General features: G+C 40.5%; 1 protein-coding gene across 1 annotated transcript in view; it reads right to left on the bottom strand.

Moving 5' to 3' along the window:
* Positions 1 to 21,841, bottom strand: part of SLIT3 (slit guidance ligand 3) — a 533,309-nt gene that overhangs the window by 38,558 nt on the left and 472,910 nt on the right. The window contains exons 27-29 of the mRNA XM_075164102.1: positions 21,670 to 21,767; positions 14,831 to 14,970; positions 1,617 to 1,710 (exon numbers count right to left, since the gene is read on the bottom strand). Coding sequence (XP_075020203.1) covers positions 1,617 to 1,710; positions 14,831 to 14,970; positions 21,670 to 21,767 — 332 coding nt within the window. The remainder of the gene's footprint in view (positions 1 to 1,616; positions 1,711 to 14,830; positions 14,971 to 21,669; positions 21,768 to 21,841) is intronic.

Below are 21,841 nucleotides of genomic sequence, written 5' to 3'. Positions count from 1 at the left end.
GGAAAGCTGGAAAGAACATCGGGGACTATGTACTGGTACAGACCTCCTTATCCAGTCCCTGTGCATCATTTCAGGGACTGTCCTGATCATTGAACAGTTTCATCTTCCTCAAGAGTTGGAAACATTTCTGTCTGGAGGTTTTTCACCCAAAAGAAAGGCTTGAGTTGTACAGATTGACTGTCTAGCACAGATTCAGCTGCCCTCTAGATAGCCAGCATCTCTCAAATTTTTATTCACTTCCTTCGAACTATCCTGAAATGTTCTCTGTGTTAGTTTACACTATTCTGACATGCAGTTGCTTCACAGGACACAATCTGACACCAACTGCAAGTTACCAGGAAGACCAAAGAGTGCTACCGTCTCTCCCCTGCGACACGCTGGGTGTGCGGGGTGAGGGCATCCCTCGTCAAAACCCCAGCCCTCCCTCCCAGGAGGGAGTCGGTGAGCCCCCAGAATTGCATCGCGGCCGTGAAAACAGCCTTAGTGTAAAGTGCAGAAGGCAGCTCACATTGCACTGAACTCTCTTGAATTTGTCCTCCTTTCTTACATCTTTGATTCAAAGATCTTTTCTTGACAAGCTTTCCACAGAGCTTGACTTTTCAATTGTCTGTCTCTATTTGCTAAATTGCTCTGAAATTCCCTGTTCAGACAAGTGATGAACGCCGCTACTATGCCCCTCTCAAAACACCCCAATCCTCAAATCTCCAGATGTTTTTCTTGCTTGCTTGCTAGAAAAGTGTTCTTCACAGAGGGGCCATTAACCCTTGAGGGGAGCCTAAATAACTACTTGTAAGTATTTTCCACTACTGTGTGTTGTCATTTAAAACCATTTAAAACATGAGGTTTTACTTTGCCCCTGTGAAACAGTCAGTGTCATTCCCAATATGCAAATGCAAACACAGGAGACTTCACAAAACCTGACACGAGCCGAGCGAGGCTCGCCTCTATAGCCAACGGAAGAAGGTGGCTCCCGAGGGAGAGCCATCCAGTTCAGCTGCTTTCTGCTGCCACCCAGGTGAGGAAGTGCGGGGAGAGGAGCAGTCAAGGCCGGCCTTTGCCAGCGCACCCCAAGGCTGCCAGCCATCCCGGAAGACAACAGCTAAAGTGGGAATACAACAGAAAACTCCTGACCTGCAGCTTTGTGCTCTGGCCACAAGTTTATCTTTCCCTTCTCAGTAGCTAGAATGGGGACTGGATTTTAAACACTGAGTTAGCATGGGTTGAGGAGAGCTGAGTTACATCTGTTAAGGCTCCTGTTATGCTGCTTGAATTGATAGATGCCCTAAGGAACACATAAGGAAACTGTCCTTAGTTTCTGAGGCAGGATAAGATACTTTCCAGTAACTGTTCCAGAAGTACTCCCTTTGCCATGCTCTGTTCCAGAATAATTTCTCTGCTCTGGGGGTACATCCATTATTTTCAAGTAAACCACAGAAAGCTAGAAAAGTATGTATGGTTGCATTAAAATTAAAATGTGACATGGTTTGAAGTATATATAGTCTTGCACTATGTGTATTAATTTTGATGATTTTTACCCCAAACTCATTGCCATTTCAACCCTAGTCAAGCCAATGGATGGATCTGCCCAGCATGTGGAGACCAATATACACGCTTACCTGGTTCCTTTGTCAAGGGGAAGACATTTGGACTCATGTTGGCACGGATTTAGATCAGGAACACAGTGGTTAATCACCTCATCACACAGCTCACCTGAGGCAAAAGAAAAGCAGTAGGGCTGTAACACAACTTGGACAATCCTGAAGCAGTTTCAACCCTGATGTTCAGGGATTGCGAATCTCCCTAAATGGAGACAGCTCAGTAGTTCAGCAGAAAGCGACAATATTGCTTGTGGGGGCACGTGAGACTTCATTAAATTGGGCTCCTTTGACCTATAGTGCCTGTTCTGTTTCTATCACATGAATTTGAAAGGCTGGTATAAAAAGTACTGACATATAAACTCCACTTGGAGACAGACTAAGGATCAAATGGGCAGTTCCTGACCCAGAACCTCTTATATCAAGGCAAGAAAGCGACACAGAAGCGAAGTTGCTCATTAGACCGTAACATTTTCACACTGAAACATATTTTAGCCGTAGTTAATGCTCTGCCAAAGAAGCTGATTGGACATCATTCTGGAAAAGAACAACAACCCACAAACCCTCCCCCCAAAACCTCTGTGACTCTCAATAATAGGAACCAGCTTTAGGGCTGCATGCAATTATAAAACATTCACTATTTGTAAGAGAAGTACTAGCTCTATTGTGCTCACAGGAGATGATGTCTTTTCAGAAAAAAACACCATTGCATGTAAGCTCAGCTCTTTCTAGGTATGGTGTGTTACATGCCATGCACCTCCCTGGATTTGTATACATTTTAATAATTCATAGTTCTAGAACGTTCAAAACCAGATAGTTTATTTAAATACCACCCTTCTCCAAGTCCTAAATTATTAGGTCACACTTCAGTACCCCAGGATTTGAGATCCAGCCAAAGACCACAGAAATCTTTGCCTTCCCAAGAAACCAACAGAAACCTACCCCACACCTCCCGAAGCCTTGCAAGAAAAGCAGAGGTCAGGTACTGTCAACACCGAACCCCCCAAAACCTACAGTCCCAAAGTCCCCTACGCAGCTATATCAGAAGATCACATCCGCAGGGTTTCAAGGTTATGCATATTTTGTGTGCCTATACACGATACATACCATCACATGAGCAATAAGCCATGTGGATAGTGTGGGAAAAGGATAACGTGGGAGGCACTGGTGGGCTGGCAATGTTTTAGCAGTATTTTCATGAAGCTGCAGCTCCACCTGTCTTGGGAGAAAGTCCATTTTCAAAAATCCTTACATTTCTAACTGTAGTGGCTAGAGACAAACGCTTGAACACACAAGCCAAGCAAACGACAAAGATCAAAATTCAGATGGAAAATGCAAATCAGAACTGTCCGCCTTTTATCAGTCTTGTGATCTGGCAGGGATGACCGAGAGCACAATTTTGAGGATGACTGTGGTGGTGACAGGTATGGTTTAATTGTTAACACTGCCAGCTCGCTCCTTCAGGTGATTTCTCCCACATCTCCAGCCTCCCTAGAGTACAAGCTACACAGCTCTTCATTTGACTCTTCATATTAGAATGGAAGTATAATATGTTTATGCAAAAATTACTCAATTTTTTTTGTTGTTGTTTCAAACATAGAACATCTAATATATCTGCTTTTGAGAGTTGTCAAGCATAAGTGAGAAAGTGGAGCAAGAATACAAGCCCTGGAAGCATGAGAGATGGTTCTACCAGCATAAACCCTGTATTCATGTGCCATACATATCCTCACGACTTTTAGTGGGCTGGGTTTGGCAATACCGGAGAAGTCTGGCATGGCAATCCGCAGTGGACAGTTTATTGTTCCTAGCATCAGTAATAAGACAACCAATTCCATCTGGAGCCAAGGAATCCCAGGAAGCCACCACTATTAAACACTAGCAAGTCTTTTCACAGCCCTGGACAAATCTTGGGTAAACGTAATGAATGTATTCAGCTCAGGAAGGGGGCCATGCCAATGAACTGAATGCTGCAAATCCATGGGAATCAGGGAAACAGATCATTCACTGGGCTTGAGGTTTGCCGTTGTACTTTGTTGCTCCTCAAAAGCAACTAGAGACATTCAAGTCTTACAAATATGAACACAGCTGTCGTTAGGGACAGCTATTAACACATTTTTGAGGTGGCAGAGCTGGAGATAGGTCTGCTTACTAAGCAATCCCCAAATCCACAGCCCACCAACCCTCCCAAATACTAACAAGCAAAGCGACTCCCTCGGCCTTTGGGCAGACATGAACACGAGCAGGTCAGAACTTGCTACGATGCCTGGACAACTGCCAGTTTGTCGTCTTGGTATTCCTCATGTCCCTCGTGTGCTATGAATGTTATGTGAAAATAAACATGAAAAAAAAGTAACTGGCTGGTGACATTAAAAGAACTCAATGATCTAAAGCTGGAAATATTTTTGGAAGACCGTTTGATAACTGAATACAGTGTGGATAGATGCCTTCAACTATCCTTTCACTAAAAAAGGTCAATACATACCTTTGAAGTTTCTATTTTTTTCTTTTTTTTTTTTTGTTTTGAAGAAAAGGAAACAGGCTTTAAAAAAATAAGAAGAGTTTCATAAACTCTCAAAGGAAATCATAATTCTTCTTAAAGTATTCTTCTCAACAGTCTTGACAAGTGCTTAGAGATCCAGTAAAAATCTCCCCAAATGTCAAATATTATGACTCACTGTGTCATTCTGAAGGCACCACTATCAAAATGTAGGAGAATTCTAGGCTAGGTACCAAACATAGCATCCAAAAAAATTTATCATTTTTCATGCAAAACTTGGAACATTTAAGGATCCTTCCTGTTATTTTTCCCATCTATCACTCATTAGGGAGCTCACTTGGGAATGCCTTGCAACTACAGCAGCCTCATCTCAGGAAGAAAATTCTTCTTGATACAATATTTCAGGCTCCACCAATGTTCACTAGATGTTGCAGAAAGCATGCCAGGGAAATAAAACACTTTCTGAAAAGCAAAACCCAAGGCACCAGCTACACAAAGACTTTCTCATATTTTATTCACTCAGAAAATATCTGGGCCAAAAAATTTGCCCTCAGACCTGAGAGAGCATTCATTGGCCGCTTTAATGTCAGTATCAGAGGAAAAATCTGATCCTCTTTTTTTGGAGTGACACAGGGCTGCTTCTCTGTGCAGCAATTAAAAGTCTAGTCCAAATTTCTCATTGGATCGCTATGTGAACCTAAAAACAAACTGGACATTAATCTTAGGCCAGCTTCTAGCAGCACTGATTCTCTTTGTGGAGGATATTTGATCATCCTAAAACAACAGAATACTTCAGTGTAATGCTTTCCCAAAAGTGGAAAATAATCCAACCTCCCCATTTTCCTCTCTCCTACGTATTCTCAAATCAGAGCTCCAAATTGTGTACACAAGGGTTTCTGAAGTTCTTACACAAAAGACAGGAAAATGACCACTGTATTTCTTTTCTAATCAGTTACACAAATTTTTTAATCCTAAATAATGTTTTTTGTTTCATCAAGGCACGTTTACTCTCTTTCATCAAAGTCAAAGAGAATAGATCAGCATGCAACACACCCCAGTGAAGAACAGATTAAGACTATGTCAGATTTACAAGAGGAAAACCACTTATGCCATCGGATTTTACTTTTCATAGTAGCCGGAGGGATTAGATCAATAATGTTCTGTGGTCTGTAGCACTGAGGTATGATACGAAGAGGGTACCGTTACAAAGATGCACATTCTCAGCTGTCTGGGCACTGCCTTTCAAACTTCTTAAGGCCAGTGGTAATGTGCTGGTAATTAGTGCTTGTTTAGGAGAAGCAAGCATTAGACAAATGAAGGCAGCAGTCTGATCCGCCACAAAAAATGCAACTTTCGGATTAGAACCAAGTTGTACTGACAGGTGGAACACTAACAGGTGGATGTCCCATCGCTGCTGTCTCATGCATTAAAAAAAAAAAAAAAAAAAGAGAACAATAAATCCCAAAACAATACAAAAGGTATTTTGCCCCTTTGAAACTACCTCCCTTGTGCCCTTCACCAGCGTTGCTTGTTGCTTTTCAAAAAAACACAGCAAAACATTCTTTTGTCTCATGCAACATTTTCCTGCTCTTAATTTTTCAGCAAAATCACGAATTTCATGGGGCTTTCCACATTCACTTTTCACAGGGCTCACTGCTTATGAAGAGCTGCCAAGAAACATGCTTAGGCTTTTCTGTAGCCTTCCACACGTCTCAGAACGAAGCCAAAACAACAATAGAGCAATAAAGATGACTTTTACACACAGTTTAATATTCATCTTTCTTTTTTTCCATTCTGAACTGTCATGAGAGCTATATATTTCATGCCACATTAGACTTTTAAAACCGGGATCCAAGTTAGACTAATTCTCCTTAATCGGTAAAAGAGAGATTGGATGCAGTAATAGTATTTTACTTACTTATCTGTGAGTAAAACTGCAGTTCTGAAAAGACAATCTAGACCACTAATCTGCAACCAATGAGTTAGATGATTTTTATTTCATATGTCAGTTGGGTGATACTTTGTTCTCTCATTCAGAGTATTCATGAAATAATTGATAAAGAAACATAGAAAATATTCTCATTCTTAATGTGAGAGAAGCTTTTGTGGGCCCTGCAAGGCTAAAAGCAAAAATGCTGTCAAGAATTTCACAATATTACTTGAGAAAAGGAAAGTGCTTACAATGAAGAAAGGATGAAGAAAGCCTGGCCTTTATCCACAGAGCAAACTTTTACAGGCTGCACAGGGAGAAGATATATATTTGAGTGGTTAAATAGTATGTTGCAATTTTCTGAACTTTGCCAGGTAAGTCAGAATGGAACTCTTCTCTTTACTGCTAATAAAAAACACTATACTGTTTTTCTCATAAGAGATTACTCATTTTATATCTAACAACTTGTATCGGAAGAAGTGGTTTTTGTATTTTGTTTTCCCCTTCTCTCTTTTCAGTTATTAAAAAGAAGTCAGTGCCAATTGGAAATTTCAGGAGAACACAGAACCTAAGAATGGTTGGGTGGAACAGACATAGGATGTTCCTCCAAGAAAATAATTCAGTTAGGAATGTTGTTGATGTTTGATGAAAATATTTAAGGCTCATCTTAGAAAATAAAAAAAATGAATTTTTTACTTCCAAACTATTTCAACTTGCAATGAAGAAAAGAGAAACTCCGTGAAAATACTTCAGCAGCAAATGCACTGGGCTGCCATGTCAGATACCAAAACATAAAAGAAATTACCTGAAATGCACTGTAGCAGAATTCTGTCTGGATTATTGATGAAGTTGGCTCTTGCTTGATGAACACCGCCCACAATACTTAGTAGGCAAAGAACTAAAAGTTATTTTTTTGCTTTTTAGTCTGTGTTAATGCTTTAAAAACTCATATCTGAGTTTTCACATATCAGGTTTTGGCCTAGTAAGTGGAAACTTGAAGTTAGACTCCACACTGAAATTCCCAAAGTGGCTCGTTTTTCAGAATTAAGGAGCAATTATCTCTAATCTTGAGGTTAAACAAAGGGATAACTGATTAAACAACAAGATCTGGGTAGAGAAACTATGATCCTTTCATTATTTCTGAATCTTGAACGAGGAATACGTTCCAGTTCTATGCGCTGCCAAAGTACGAAAGATCATACTCAACATCTCAAATGCCACAACAACACAGTATGTAAAACATTAACTAAACCAGACAATTTCCAGTGCTCTTACAAGGTGGTAACCTGCATATAGCATTATCCCTCAGAACCACTGTGTCTGGAATAGATCCTAATTTTGCTGGACCCCCTACACTTTTGAGCCGTATTACTTCATATGGACATTTTCCAATTATGTGATTTGTCTGGAATCTATTAGGGATCAATTCAGTTATTCACACAATCTAGTGCATCCAGTCACATCTGAGATGCCATACATTTTCTAAGATGTCCTTTCAGGGCTGGCAGGTAGGATACCGGACACACCGTAGACTCATGCCTCTCTGAATGGGGGGATGGGGAACGGAGGTTGTGGTCCATTCATAATGCTTTGTCTCTGCCACTCCTCACGCTGTTCCCTTACTCCAGTGTGAGCTCCCTCCCATGGAATATAGTCCTTCATGAACTTCTCCAACGTGGGTCCTTCCCACAGGCTGCAGTTCTTCAAGAACTGCTCCAGCATAGGTCCTTTCCACGGGATACAGTTCTTCAGGAACAGACTGAAGGGACGCAGTTCCTGCCAGAAAACCTGCTCCTATGTGGGCTCCTCCTCTTCACAGGCTGCAGTTGCTGCCAGAGCCCACTCCTTACATGGGCTCTCCATGGGCTACAGGTTCTTTCAGGGCATATCCACCTGCTTTAGCGTGGGGTCCTCCACAGGCTGCAGTGTGGGCATCTGCTCTGACGTGGTCCTTCTTGTGCTGCAGGGGGACAACCTGCTTCACTGTGGTCTTCTCCGTGGGCTGCAGGGAGGTTTCTGCTCCAGCACCTGGAGTACCTCTTCCTCCTTGTTCTTCACTGACCTTGGCGTTTGCATAGTTGCTTCTCTCACATTTTTTCATCAGCGTTAATGATGGACTCAACTTTGGGCAGTTGTAGGTCTGATGGGGAGCAGCTCCTGATCTCTTCTGACGCAAGCCACTCCTACAGCCCCCCTTCTCCCCTGCTACCAAAACCTTGCCATGTAAACCCAATATGGTCTTTAAACCAACAGAGGTCTCTGAAGAGTACTTTATATGCAGAAAGATTTACTTATTTCCTACTGGCAGTTCTAACATGGCCATCACTGTGGTGTCGGAGTGCTGAATACACTGACTGTCCATAGGCGGACTCTGCTCCTCCCAGCTTTATTAACTGTGCAGTATGCACCCCTGCCAATGAGCAGGTAAGTAATGGGCTTGTGGTTAACTTCTAATCCTCTGATGTGTTTCTGCACAGATTGGATTTAATGAATCATGAATCCCATTTGAGGATGATATTCACTTCACCCATCCTTTAAGACAGTAGTAGCTGAGATTCCATTTTCTTAGAGATATATTGTGGTCCTCATGAACAAAGAGAAATTCTCCAGTACATCTGATTCCCCAAACGTACCACATTACATTTTACAAATGGGAATATGACCGGAGAAAATCCTGGAGCTGAGAGCTCCAACATGACAGAACACCATACTGAGACTAAAGACAGGCTGCAGCACTGCCAGTTACTGTGCTATTTCCTTCTTCAGTCCCCGTACAATGAGATAAGAGAGTCCAATCTGATAGCAATGACATGTGGTTCTCTCTTAATAAAACAGGGCTGGAAATGGGCTTAGGCTCTTGAACAAAGCTCGAAACTTCCAGCTCTTCCAGCACTTCTCATTCATAGTTATACAAGTGGGAAATGTGGGTGCCTTTTTATTTTTTGCACAGAAGGCAAATGCACTTCACATTTGCCAAGTAACTGAGAAACTTCCATGTAAGGCAGAACTCCTTCAGATAAAAGGAAGAAAATACACCAAACTTTGACCACAATTTTCTCTGTCTCGAGGAAATTATGGCTAAAGTTCCAAAATTTTAAAAAAGGCTCATAGTTAAGTACTTGTTTAAGCCTTCAGTGTTTATTAGGCAGTCCATATCCTTGTGGAACCACAAGGCTAAACCATGCTACCTAAAACCTTCGTGTTCCTGTATCAAACACGCAGTTAAAAACTCGCAAGAGGGAAAAAACAACCTACAGTGCAACGGCCCACTTCAGCTTCATTCAGCTGCCACTGGTGCCCATCTCAGGGATTGTTGCAAATCGGTCTCACAATGGTTAGCGATGGGAAACGGGCTGGAGAGCTCCAGCAAAGAGTGTTAGCCACAAGTCACCACACAGCTTCTTTCCTCAAGAGTTGTTTGGCTTGCTAAGTGCTTGGCTTTGGCCATGCGACATTACCACAATCAGATACGCCAGAAAAAGGGACCATAATCACTAACAGTGAATAGTGTTCTGTCTAAAAGTAGCATGACTGCAAAAATCTCAGATATTGTCTACCACAGGACACCACAAGGTCCCCTAAGGTAAAATAGATCTTAGCCTTCTCTTCCAAACACATAAAACCAGAAATAGTTTCTAGCTTTTTTTTTTTTTGAGAGATTTTTTTTCTGTGATACAAACTGCTTGCAGCTTTTTCCCAGGGAAACAAACTATTTTAAAACACTTGCTCCCCCCCTCCCCACCATGGGATGCCATGTATTTTAGAAAAGACCTATTTTCAGTAGTACAAGCCACTAATTTTTTTGTCTAGGTTTCAGGACAAAGAGGCGTGGCTATTTGCTGAGGCTTTTTAGGATCCTTAGCAAAAACTGAAATATTTCCTGATTTTTTTGGTGTGTAAGTGCTACACATTTCTGCTTCTGGCTAAAATCAAATAGATAGGAAGAAGGAAAAGTCACAACAAACAAACAAACCTAAATAAACTAAATAAACTAGCAAGTAAAGCATAAAACCATTCAAAGTACATAGTACATGTTTGGTACAGCCCATTTCATCCTTTATGTATGTTTGGACACCTCTTCAAGGGAGAGCACAGAGGACAGTGAGACTGAGGAGAGGATCTCTTTTTGGAGCTATGAAATTCTATATTTGGATCTAGAACTATAAGCAAAACAGTGATGGCTCTCAAGAAGGTCTATGACAGTAATGAATAGAAAAAAGGAATGGAAGGGAAAAATTGTATGAATTTTGTCCTACAAAGCTAGGGAGACGTGGAAAGTTTATATCGATAGCTGGAGACAGGCCATGTTAAAGCCAAAAAGACAAAAATTAGAAAAACACAAAAAGGAAAAGAACCGGGGTGACTGATCTAATTCATAACTTCCTCTTTCGATGTTCCTATATATGTTTCTTTCTGAAGAGGAGGAAAGCCTACAAAACTGTAAGGGTGAGCTGCAATCCATCAAGGGGTCCGACCAGGTTGTAAACCAGCCCACAGACAGCTCAGGCTTTAGAGCTGGACTTTGGGTACATGATTATCCTAGAGGAAATGCATATAATAATAATTTAGCTTCAGGATTAAAATAACCAGCTGGGGAGAGGAAAAATAAGCAGCTGAAAATAAAAGCCATCACGACTCTGCTACACAGCATGGGTTATGTAAATACAGGCAACAAACATTGAAAATAGTGACTTTAAGAGCAGTGCAGAAACCTGGTGGTGCAGGTAGGGGCTTGAATCTTTTTTATGGCAATCAGCTATCTGCCTACCCTCCCTCTCAGTTTTGTCTTCTTTAACTTATGTTTACCTATTTCATAGAATCCATTTGTATTTGCACACCGTTTTAAAGTTATTAGATGGAAAGGAACTAGCAAAAAGGTTATTGTGTGAGTGTGGGTTGTTTTTTGGTGTGGTTTTGTTTGTTTGTTTGTTTTTTTTAAATGAAAGTGAAATGGGGCTGGAGTGTGGGAAATTCCTTCCCTCAGCAGTCACTTAACAAATTGGCCATTTTTCATCTACTTTGAGTGGGGGAAAAGGATGTCAAAGAATTTTAAAGGAAAACACTGCAAAAAGTTATTAATTGAAGAAAGATCTTTGGCCTTCATTATTCCAACCAATGAAAGCAAAGTTTATGCATCATTATTTGGGATATTGTTTCCTAAAAAGGCTATAACGAGTAAAACTAGACAGACAGAAGATAAAGCAGGAAAATACTAAGGTATGGAAAAAACCAAACCCTGGATACTGCAACTCTGTCAATAGTCAACATTTCCAACACATGCATTTTTAATTTGCATTTCATTTAGGAACATAAGATTTACTATCATGATTTAACCGTTAGTCAACTAAACCAAGGGGGATCCTAAATATTTCTTACAGAACAACACACATACACGCTCTTGGATCTTCTTCCTCCCTGTATTCAGACTATTCTTTGTATTACAACATACATTTATTTCATACATGCAGGGTTTACTGTAATAGCATTGCAATCTTACCAGTGTTATGGCATCCAAGACCACAAGAGTGATGAGGGATTCAGACTACCTACTTCGCAGTGCTGCCAGAGCCTGCCTGCCTCTACAGTCAAGAAAAGAAGGAATCTGCAATAGCTGAGCTGGGCTCAAAACATCACAGATTATCAGTACAGAAACATCTAGTTTGTTCTCCAGTGTAACACAGACCACTCGTGAATTAACTTGTGTTTTAACTACAGCATCTGCTGAGAAAGCCAGTTTCTATCTAGAACCAACGAGTCTAGTATAATTACATTGATAAAAATGCATGGTCTGGATTTGTTCAGCCAATGAATGTTTCAAAGAAATTTCTATTCTCCATACAACGGGGGGGGGGGGGGGGGGGGGGGGGAGGCAAAATAAAAGCTTGCTCTGTCTGCCTAGTGTTTGTTAAGCCAAATAAGAATTTTCTTGAGATCTTCCAGACATATTCTCAAGCCCCCAGTGGTTTTTTTTATGTTTCACCTCTAATCCTCTTTCTCATCTCTCAACTTGCTCCTTGAATTCTGAACCACAGAACTAAGTATAATATTTGGGCACAACACAAAGAGATATTACCTACATTTTCTGTCCTGCTAGATACACCCTGCCTATGGATATCACTGCCCTTTTAGGCAAAGTACCACATTGAGAGCTCATTGTCCCCCAGACTACTTCACAGAAAAACTGCTTCCCTGGAAAGTACCCTCCGTCATCCATTCTTTGTTTATATAAATATAGATAAAATCCATACAGTTGGCAACTCTGAAGCACACACAGTTTGCTAACACAATGTTTAGCACAGTCAGCACCTGAGAGGGAGGCAGGTAGCTCAATGCACAATTCCAAGCACAGGAATAAGTATTCCTGACTCCTCCAGTGACCTGCTTTCTCTCTGAAATGTTAGCATTCACTATTCTTAGCATATTCAACACAATATTAAAGTAATCTGCATCTACCTTTTTTTTTTTTTTTTTAATACTGCCATAGTAGCTTCAGGTATTGCTTCAGTATAAAAAGGTTTATTTAAAGAGAACATACACAGAGCTGCCCTGGATGTCACAGGAGTCTTCAGTCAAACTCTTTGGTCAATAGATCCCTCTCTTTTCAGGTCAGGCACACAAATCCTTTCAAAGGGCTTCTTCGTGACTTGCCTATGTGCTTCCACGGCATTTCCTTAGCTGCTGTTCATTCAATCAAGCAACTTCAGATGATGTCCAGTTTCTTGTGTTTGGATTCAACTCTTAGAGGACCCTCAAAACCATGGCTCAGATTTGCTTGGCTTCTATGTAACTTTTGTTTGGCTGATGGTTCAATTCTTCCAGCCATTTTACGCTGTTCCCTGCCTTTCTGCTCTGAGAGGGCCAGGTGTACCTCTGAGGGATATTTCAGCCCGGCCAGCTGCACTGCAGTGAGTCCTTCCAGGTGACTGATTAGGTTTGATGAAATAACCCCCTCCAAAATGGAGGTGAAGCAGGTTAAGGCAATTCTTTTATCACAGTTCACTAAACTCTTCCTATTTTTAAGCAACATGAACTATTGTAACCCTTCAGATTTCTGATTTAAGCAACACCCCTGTTTTTGCAACCTTTTTCACTTATGATTCATATTATATTTTCTAGAAGTATTTCCTGCTCTTCTTCAAAAATTCAACTGTTTCCACTGTAGTCAAAGCTATTGCCTCTGTTGTGATAGCAAATGCTTGTTGTGTGGTATATACAATTGTGTGTATCCTACATTGCAAAACTGGGGTCTAGTATTTGACAAACTCCTGCTAATAAGCATAAGCAGAGCACAGACAATATTCAGGTTTAAAAAAAAAAAAGCTGGAAGTTGATTAAAAATATTTCAAAACTGATTCTGAAGTATCATATCATATGAGTTCTCTGGCCCCTATCCAGACTGCCATTTGAGAAGAAATCCCAATCTAGTTCTGTCCTACCTTTTTTGTCTGCAAAAACCAAGATAATCTGCAATATGCCTGTGAAAAGGAAAGCGCATTTGCATATATACTGGATTCAGTTCCTTAGTAGATATGTCTTTTCTTGGCTGGGCAAATATATTTCCTCTTGTAAATGTAAAGACTGCCTCCTTGTATAGAGTTTTGTTTGAAACCACCCAAGAACAGCTCACATAAATAGTGCACAAGTAAGCACAATGGGCTCAACATCCTATAAGCAAAACTCTTTACTCTGCTAAGCTGAAGTTTTTCAGTTTTTGGCAGAAAGATCATTTTAGAACTCCAATAAATGTACATTCAAGTCATAAGGCTTTTCTCAGCTAAAGATTTACATGGGCCTCCTTTGTATCAGCCACAAAAGTATTTTAAGAGTTTGGAAATTCTAGAAGCTTTCCTCCTGCCTTACTCAGCCACTCAAGCTTGATCCTCATTAAATCCCCTGACATGTAATATATTCCAGTGTACACGAAGCCCTTCATTACTTCTCCATGCTTAGAAGGTAATAAACCCATTTCAAAGGATGGAAGTAGGAACTATTGCAGGTGTTTCCTTACCACTCCATGTTGAGCCAGTTTGAATGAGTCAACGGTATGCTCCAGGAACGACTTGAGAAAAAGCATTTTTAGATTCCAGTTAGGAAGGTTTCTGCTCTTGCAGAAGGTTTAGGAAGGAATTTATCTGAAATGCAGGATGAGCGCTGGAGATACTAATTCCATTTCTAACTCAGTTACCAACTTCTGTCACCGTGGACTCAGCAGGTGACTGCACATCTGCTGAGCTGGACTAACTGCCATGGGTGCACTCTGAAGACTACAACTGAGCCTACAGTTCCTTACACAGCCTTTGCTTCTCCACTTGTGAAATGGAGATAATGAATTTAAACAGCACATTGTCAGACTAATTTTATTTAATAAACGTGGACCTCTGAGATCTCAGGTGAAAGCCATGCCCCAAAAGCTATTTTCCTACCATAATTTAAACAGGAACTATTTTTATTTTCCAAGATTCAGAACAGATGTATACTCAGCTCAGTACTGGGAATATTTCTGAAATACATTTACAGAATGTGCGTGTAGAAGCACAAATTTCTTTGACACTTACATTTCACTATTTTTTAATGTATTTTACAATGAAGCATCAGTATTTTGACTCAGAAAAGTGGCCATGTTTGTGAGCATATGTATTGCAATATTGGTAGAACTACCATCTTTCCAGTAAGACATCCAGGTTGCTTTAAAATGGGACTAGATTCTTGGTTAATTATACACTCATGGACAAAGTAAGCGTGCATTTGGACCCTTCCCTTCAGGCACTGAAGGGACTCTGTTCTTTGGTTGTGGCCCTTTCTTACCTGTGTAATTAGGAGGGCAGAGACAGACATAGTTGTTGATCCCATCCACACATGTAGAGTTATTCTCGCAGTCATTATCTTCGCAGTCGTCTGGGTTTATTTCACACCTCTCCCCCTCATACCCAAGGACACAAGAACAGCTTTGGAGAAAGAGAAGAAGTAAAAGTTAGCATGGATCTGAAGGGACAGGAGGTTTGAGGTATAAAACTGAAATTAAAACACATAAAAGTGAGTTGCTGGAGCCAAATTCACTGCTGTCGTGAAGTACAGAGCACTTTAACCCTATGTGTTGGGTGAAAGATGCAGTCTGATGATGGTTCACAGGGTCATGTCATTATTTACACGAGACATAAAAGCAGCAGCAGGAGACAGCCTCTGTCGTGCTTCCCTTTGCTTTCTCTGTTGATAACCCTAGCCCTGAATTGAAGTAAGCAACTCCAGGGCAGGAAAGTAAACACTCATCACAATATTCAAATCCTTGGCTTCTCTGTTAATGATTTTGTGAGTATATGGATACTTGCCTACTGAGGACTGCACAATCATAGGGCGACTTGGCAGCTTTTAGATAGCTCACTTTAAAGAACAACGGCTTGAATTGAGTTTACAGACATGAACATTTTCTTCTCATTACCACTTTGTCACTTGTCCAAACAAGAAATGTTTGGGAATGATTGCTTTTACAAGTGCAGTAAGGTTTCAGTACTTCTACAGCCCCTCCAACATCTATTTGTAGAAGAGCTGATGATGTCTAGATAATTCAACTAAAACACAAACAAACAATGGCAGAGCTAGGAATGGTTCTGTGAGGATGTGGACACTATTGAAGAATAATTGCATTAAATACTTTATCTCACAAGACTGTGATGTATGGTCCCTAGAGGGAGAGTAAGAAACTAAGTGGTTGAAGAACGACTTTAATTTTTTTTCAATCTCAGTTTCCTCTATAGATCTAGAAGTTATGGTTGCTAAGAGAACCTTTATATTTTAAACTAGCTGTAAGTGATGAAGAGGTGGAGGCCACAGTTTCCTAAAAGAGAGTCTAAAAACATGTATTAAGTGCTCCAGTCATTTCAGTGGCTTCTAAGAAGCCAGCAATGATATTTGAAGTGTCAGAATTGCTGTTCACTAGTCACAGAAAGCGTGTGTGTGGAAGGGAAGTTGTGTTGTTTCGAGTCCCAGTCCAAGCTACACATTCCCTCAGCTGTTCATTTCCTTTCCCGTGCAAGTTCTGGTGGCAGAAAAGGAACTGAACAAATGTAAAGCACTACTGATTGATGAGGATGAGAAACAGAAAGCACCAGAGCAGTCACACTAATTGCCATCCACTGCTTTCTGAAACCAGGAGAATTTCCAATGCAGGGATAGCTGCAGGGTACTTTTTTTCAGCTCAGATGGACAAAGCGGACATGGGGTGGTTATCCTGCTTTATGTAGGTGTCATGGGGCTGAGGTGGGGAATGCCCTGGAGAAATAGATCTTCAGAATCTGTGAAGAAAACTGCAGCACTTTCAGGCTGGTTGCTGTCTTCCTCCTGTGTGCCACAGACTGAGCGGAGTGCAGGGACTCCCAAGGGAGGGATGGGACAGAGCTCTGCATCCACCTTCAGTAGGTCCTAGGTTGGACCCTGTGGATAAGGTTAGATTCTTCATGACATGTGCAATCTCAGAAACTAAGGGAGTACAAAGAGGAAGAAAAAAGGATAGGGAATGTGTCTTGAGCCACCACAACAGTAAGGTCTTCTAGATGGGTACAGAACAGCATATAGGTCACATGCTAACAGCCATCTTCATTCAGTTCTGCAGGGACCATTCATAGGTCATGAGAGTTAGAAAACCTTCACCATGAATAACCAAAACCAAACTGCTCAAATAAATCCAATTTAGGACACAATAAATCAATAAGAAATATTTTCTTTTCCTGTCTCAAGCTCATTATTGCTAATAAAATATGTCCTCTTGCTGACCCTGCAATGATCCAGAGGATCACGGGAGGCAGATAAGAAAGAAGAGCTGGCACACCGTCTTTTGTGGCAATGCAAGTGTCGGGGAGCGGGTTAAAGACATCTAATTAAATACAGTGGCACATTCATCATGTCTCCCTTTTCGATTACAAAACCCCATTTTCAGGGGTTTATAACTCAGCCATAAAAATATGCTCCAGGCTGCAACTTGGCATCCAAGGTCTCAGTTTGGGAGCACAATTTTTTCTCTCCATTTAAAGAAAAGCAACAAGAGTGGCTTTGTGCTGGTTATTTTTATGTGAGTATAACACCATTTTCCTTCCACAAAAGGATTGGGACAGCTTGGATGTATGCAATTAAAAATGACATTATTAAACACTATCACAGTAATGGTTCAACTCAGTAGAGTTACCATTAGTAACAATACATATGGGATTGTTAACATACAATTGCTCAGTATTAGGACACATTCCATACTGAAGGAAATGTCAGCATAATTGATGACATTTGGCTACTGGTCCCTATGTATTATAGGGAGTCTTTACATTATTGCTTACGTATGATTCTTTATTTTTATTTGCATTCAAATGTGCCAAATATGAAGACTGAAATTAAAAGATAAAACATACAATTTGGGACCCGGATTGAACCATATGTTGAAAGAATTGCAGTTTGGGACTGTTTGTATGTATTTTCCCAGAAAAAGCTTAGAAGAAAAATGAAGTTTGCAGAGTGACTGGAAGGTCATCAAACTTGGGTTCCAGCTGACCGAGAGAGAAAATTAATTCCAGAGACAACGATGAAAACTTTGTACTGACTAAATAGTGAAGCAGTGTGAGACAGCATTTCATTTGGACCTCAGAAACAATGGAGCCATGCAGGAAAGAACTATCTTCTAAGACACTGTGATCGCATAAAGGTCCAAATTCCCTATTCCTCCAGTTTAGGGATTTTCTTAGTGTTGTGTTTTCCTAAAAATAAAGAACTAAATAAAACCTTATTATCCTCATGAAGGCGCAAGGGAACACAGAACTTAATGACAACATTTGGGGGTAAACCTTTGGAGCTGAACTATACTGACAATTTTGTAAGTTTACTATATTCAAAATTTTTTTTTTTCCATAAACTAATGAAACAGTTTAGCATCTGTTTATTAAAATAGGCATACATACAGTGTATCACATTTCAAAAAATAAACTTTTAAATAGAGATAGTAAATTCTTTCAGGAATATTACAGTTTCTTGGTAAAAGAGCTTTTTAAATCTACATCCCAATGGAGTAGCCTGTAAGTCTGGAAGTGCAACGTTTTTCCTTGAACTAGGCAGAATTAACACTAGGGAGTTAATCAGTTCCAGGATTTTACGTTTATGAGGGAACTTTAAGTTTGTGGAAAATGCTAAAAAAACCGTTCTGGAAAATGGAGGGGGGGTTGTATGGAGAAAAGTTAAAATAATCCAGAGACTTTGTTTCCCAGCACGGTAGGTTATCAAAGATCAGCTGGTTGCCGGTGGCTAACTGAAGCAGAGCCGACAGCTCTGCCTCCTTTGTCAAAGTCTCACTTACAGGCATGCTAAATGACCAGGGCATGTCTGACTGACCATCTTATATTATCAGTCTCAATAAGCACCTTTTTGGCAATCTTTTGTCAAAGACGACATAGATTAGATTAGCATGAGCAATTCAAAGGGAGGAAGAACTTCAGGTTTCTAATCCCCTGAGCCACACGATGTCACTTAACTATTCTTTAACACAGAAGTTGTCCCTACCTGAAAAAAGAGAATGTGAAAATTACTCAGAATTGAAAAGGTGCAAGAGTAAAAGATGCCGAGAAGGACTGAAGAACTTCAGCTGAACCTTTGCCCTTCAGCTGCCCCACCAGGACCTGCTATTACAACAAATCTGAGCAGCTCAGTCGCCTGCTGCTTCGAGCCCTTGTGGGTACCAGGCACAGCGGGCGAGTCAGGCTGGAATCTCAGTCATAACTATGAATTTCCTGTCTTTGCCTGGGGAACATCACCACCTTAGCATTATTTAAAAGGTAATTTTCTTGTCTAAGGCTACAGAAACTTGAGAGTTAAACTGCTTGGCATTTCATAGGGAGAGAGCTTTGGCTTAAGTTTCCTTTTTACAAGAGTAAAGATTTGACAAGTTTGGCAGCAGAGCTTGTGTATGAATATATTTCCCTAGGGAAGAGAATATACAGAAGATATAATTTCTTTTACAGGCCACACAACAGAAAAATCCAAGGAGGCCTCTCATGAAAATGTTTTTGACATCCACTTCCTCACAGCATATAATCGAAGGCAACGTTTTCCCATCTTGATGAACACAATTTATATGCACGTAACTCTGACTGCTGCCATCCACTGGAGAGATTTCCCACCAAAAAAACCCCAAACCAACCAAATTCAATCTCAAAATGTTTCTTTATCTTCCCCTTCACTGACTGTTCTATCCCCACACCACATTTCTCTAAGACATGCTAAAGCCCCACACTCCTGTTCTCCAGAGCAGCTGGACTGACTGAATTAAAAACATGGAGAGAAAATAGAGCAATGCATAAGCTGAACATTCGATTTTATGAAGCAAGATTTTGACGAGATATGGTTTTATATGTCTTTTATTAGACCAACTGAAACTATATAAATAACCATAAAAGCAGAAATCTTCCCTAAAAAGCCTCAAATGTTGTTAAGCAACAAAACCACCCCTGCAGTTTTGTAAAGGATCTCAAAAACTACGTTCATTTGGAACTGAAGCAAAGCCTCTGAAAATTGTTCATGAGAAAAATTCAGAAGCAGCTTTCATTTCAGGTAATTCAAAACTTTTTACTTTCTACCATAGAACAAAACTAAAATGCTAAGAAAAAACCGATCCAAAATATAAGCTGAAGCCTTTCATTCCAGTATTATGGATATTATAAAATGTTTTACTAGCACATTTTTAATATCAGCTAGATTCTTGAAAAATGAGTACTGAGTGACAGAAAACAGATATTCTAATATGGTTCAATTTTGCTTTGGCACAAGCTGGAAAAAGCCATGTAAACAGTATTACATGAGGGTGACCAGAAGGGAACCTGAACTGAAGACCACCAGACCTTTATTTCTCTCAAGCAGAAACTGAACCTGAACTTTTACTCCAAAAATTGCTGGGCCTGCTAAAATCTGAATCAAGAAGAGGTGTATCAGATCACAAGCGCAGCATAGTGGTTTCACCAAAATCTAGGGGGTCCTGTCCAGCAGCATGACCATTTGCATGTGCCATGATCTGCAGAGCCTCCTCATCCTCTCCCACCACCATGCACCAGTATGACCCTACAGACGCATCTGTACCTGGGAGATGCGCTCTTCTGCTCTGCTCAGGGCCTTGTCACAGGTGCTCAAGCTCAGCTCTAAACTGCCCCTCAGGGAGACGTGGCCATGTATTTTACTCCTGTTTTCCCACGTTGGAAAGCCTCAGGTTGTTATTTGTAACAGAGTCTGACAGTGTCCCTTCATCCCCACCAACCTGCACTTTTCCATTGGAACCTCCTCAGTGTCCTTCTGTGTCCAGCATGTGCTGGATCTGTTTCTGTAAGGAGGGAATTCTTGAGGGTGGGCAGGCACAGAGACAGAGAGAAGCTTTGGGGTATTTCTTCCATTTTCTGCTTCCCCACTCATCCCACCCACAGGGCAAAATGGAAGCTCTTCCATGCCTCATTCCCATGGGAGGGATCTGGGGAGTCAAAAATAAGCTACAATGCTTTCCTGGAAATATAAAAGGCATCCTACAATTGGTAGAGGAACAAGAGGGGGGTGCTAACCCCCCACTGCACCTAAAGTCCTGTCAGTCACCCAAACTTTCACCTGGCCCTTTCCATTTTGAAAAAATCCTATTTTCTGACATAAGATTATATGGGTTTGCTGACTTGGTTAACAGTTAACCTCAGTTGGAACAGTCTTAATCACAGCTGAAACCAAACTGGAATCATACTTGAAAAATGTACTGGTTTGACTCCCTGTTACACCATTTATAAACCTTGCGATTCTGTGTCTGCCCCCAGCTGTCACTGATAGGAAGCTATATATAGGAGAAGACAAAGAAGCAGCCTCAGTAATGCTTTTAGAAGTGAGGCTTTCATATATGCAATTGAAAGAATAGTATGGTGTACTTTTGTACATATTTTGTGCAAGAAATAGCATAAATACTGAGGATCAAATCTATGAAAATTTCAGCAACTCTTTTCTAAAAAAAAATTTCTATCAATCAACTTTAATGACAACTAGGGGCTAAAGCCTCAAACTTGTATTTTCTTAGCTGTAAAGTAGTGCCTGTAGCAGAACAAATCTCCCAGTTACCTCATGAAAATTTCTGGACTTTTCTTGGGAGTATCTCCACCTAGGCTACATCTTTCTTATATGGGAAAACTGAAATCCGTAATGTCCAGCTGTAAAGGTTTTTCTCTTGCAGGCACAATGCCCAAGATGTGGCATCTCTCCATGTTTTTTAATTGTTTCTTTAAAGCCTGTTTTTCTACAAGGTTATTCAGTATGAAAACATTTTGCATCTGGTTGTCAAGCAACAGATGCTTACTTTACAAATACAAAAAAGGGTATATACGCGTTTGAAATGCCCCAAGGAAAATTAGCATACAGATAACAAAATGCAGATCAGGGAGACTGCTCAAAATAGCTCTTAAGAGTATATTCCATTATGAGAAAATAAGGAGGCCTGTTTCAGAGGAAACAATATGTCACCAATGAAACCAGATTAGGGTTTTTGTATGGCAAATAGAAATGTCACATGCTTTTATAAAGTGGCCATTGTAGTTCATTATTGCAAAGTAGAAACACATTGAACTTTATCATCGCATTTTAAATGAACTTTGTGTTACTACCTGAATCCATCTTTATTTGCCTCGGTGAGGTGGCAGGTCCCTCCATTCTGACACGGATTTTGAATGCAAGAATTAATGGGCACACTGCAGTCTCGACCCTATTTGGGAAAATGCAAAAGAAACAAGGTTAGTAAGACTCATTTCATCTGAATCAATGTCTCTTGCTCCCTCA

The sequence above is a fragment of the Calonectris borealis genome, chromosome 15 (assembly GCF_964195595.1).
Source record: "Calonectris borealis chromosome 15, bCalBor7.hap1.2, whole genome shotgun sequence".
NCBI classification, from domain to species: Eukaryota; Metazoa; Chordata; class Aves; order Procellariiformes; family Procellariidae; genus Calonectris; species Calonectris borealis.
Note: the sequence above shows the minus strand (reverse complement) of the source record. Positions and strands in the feature narration are given on the sequence as shown.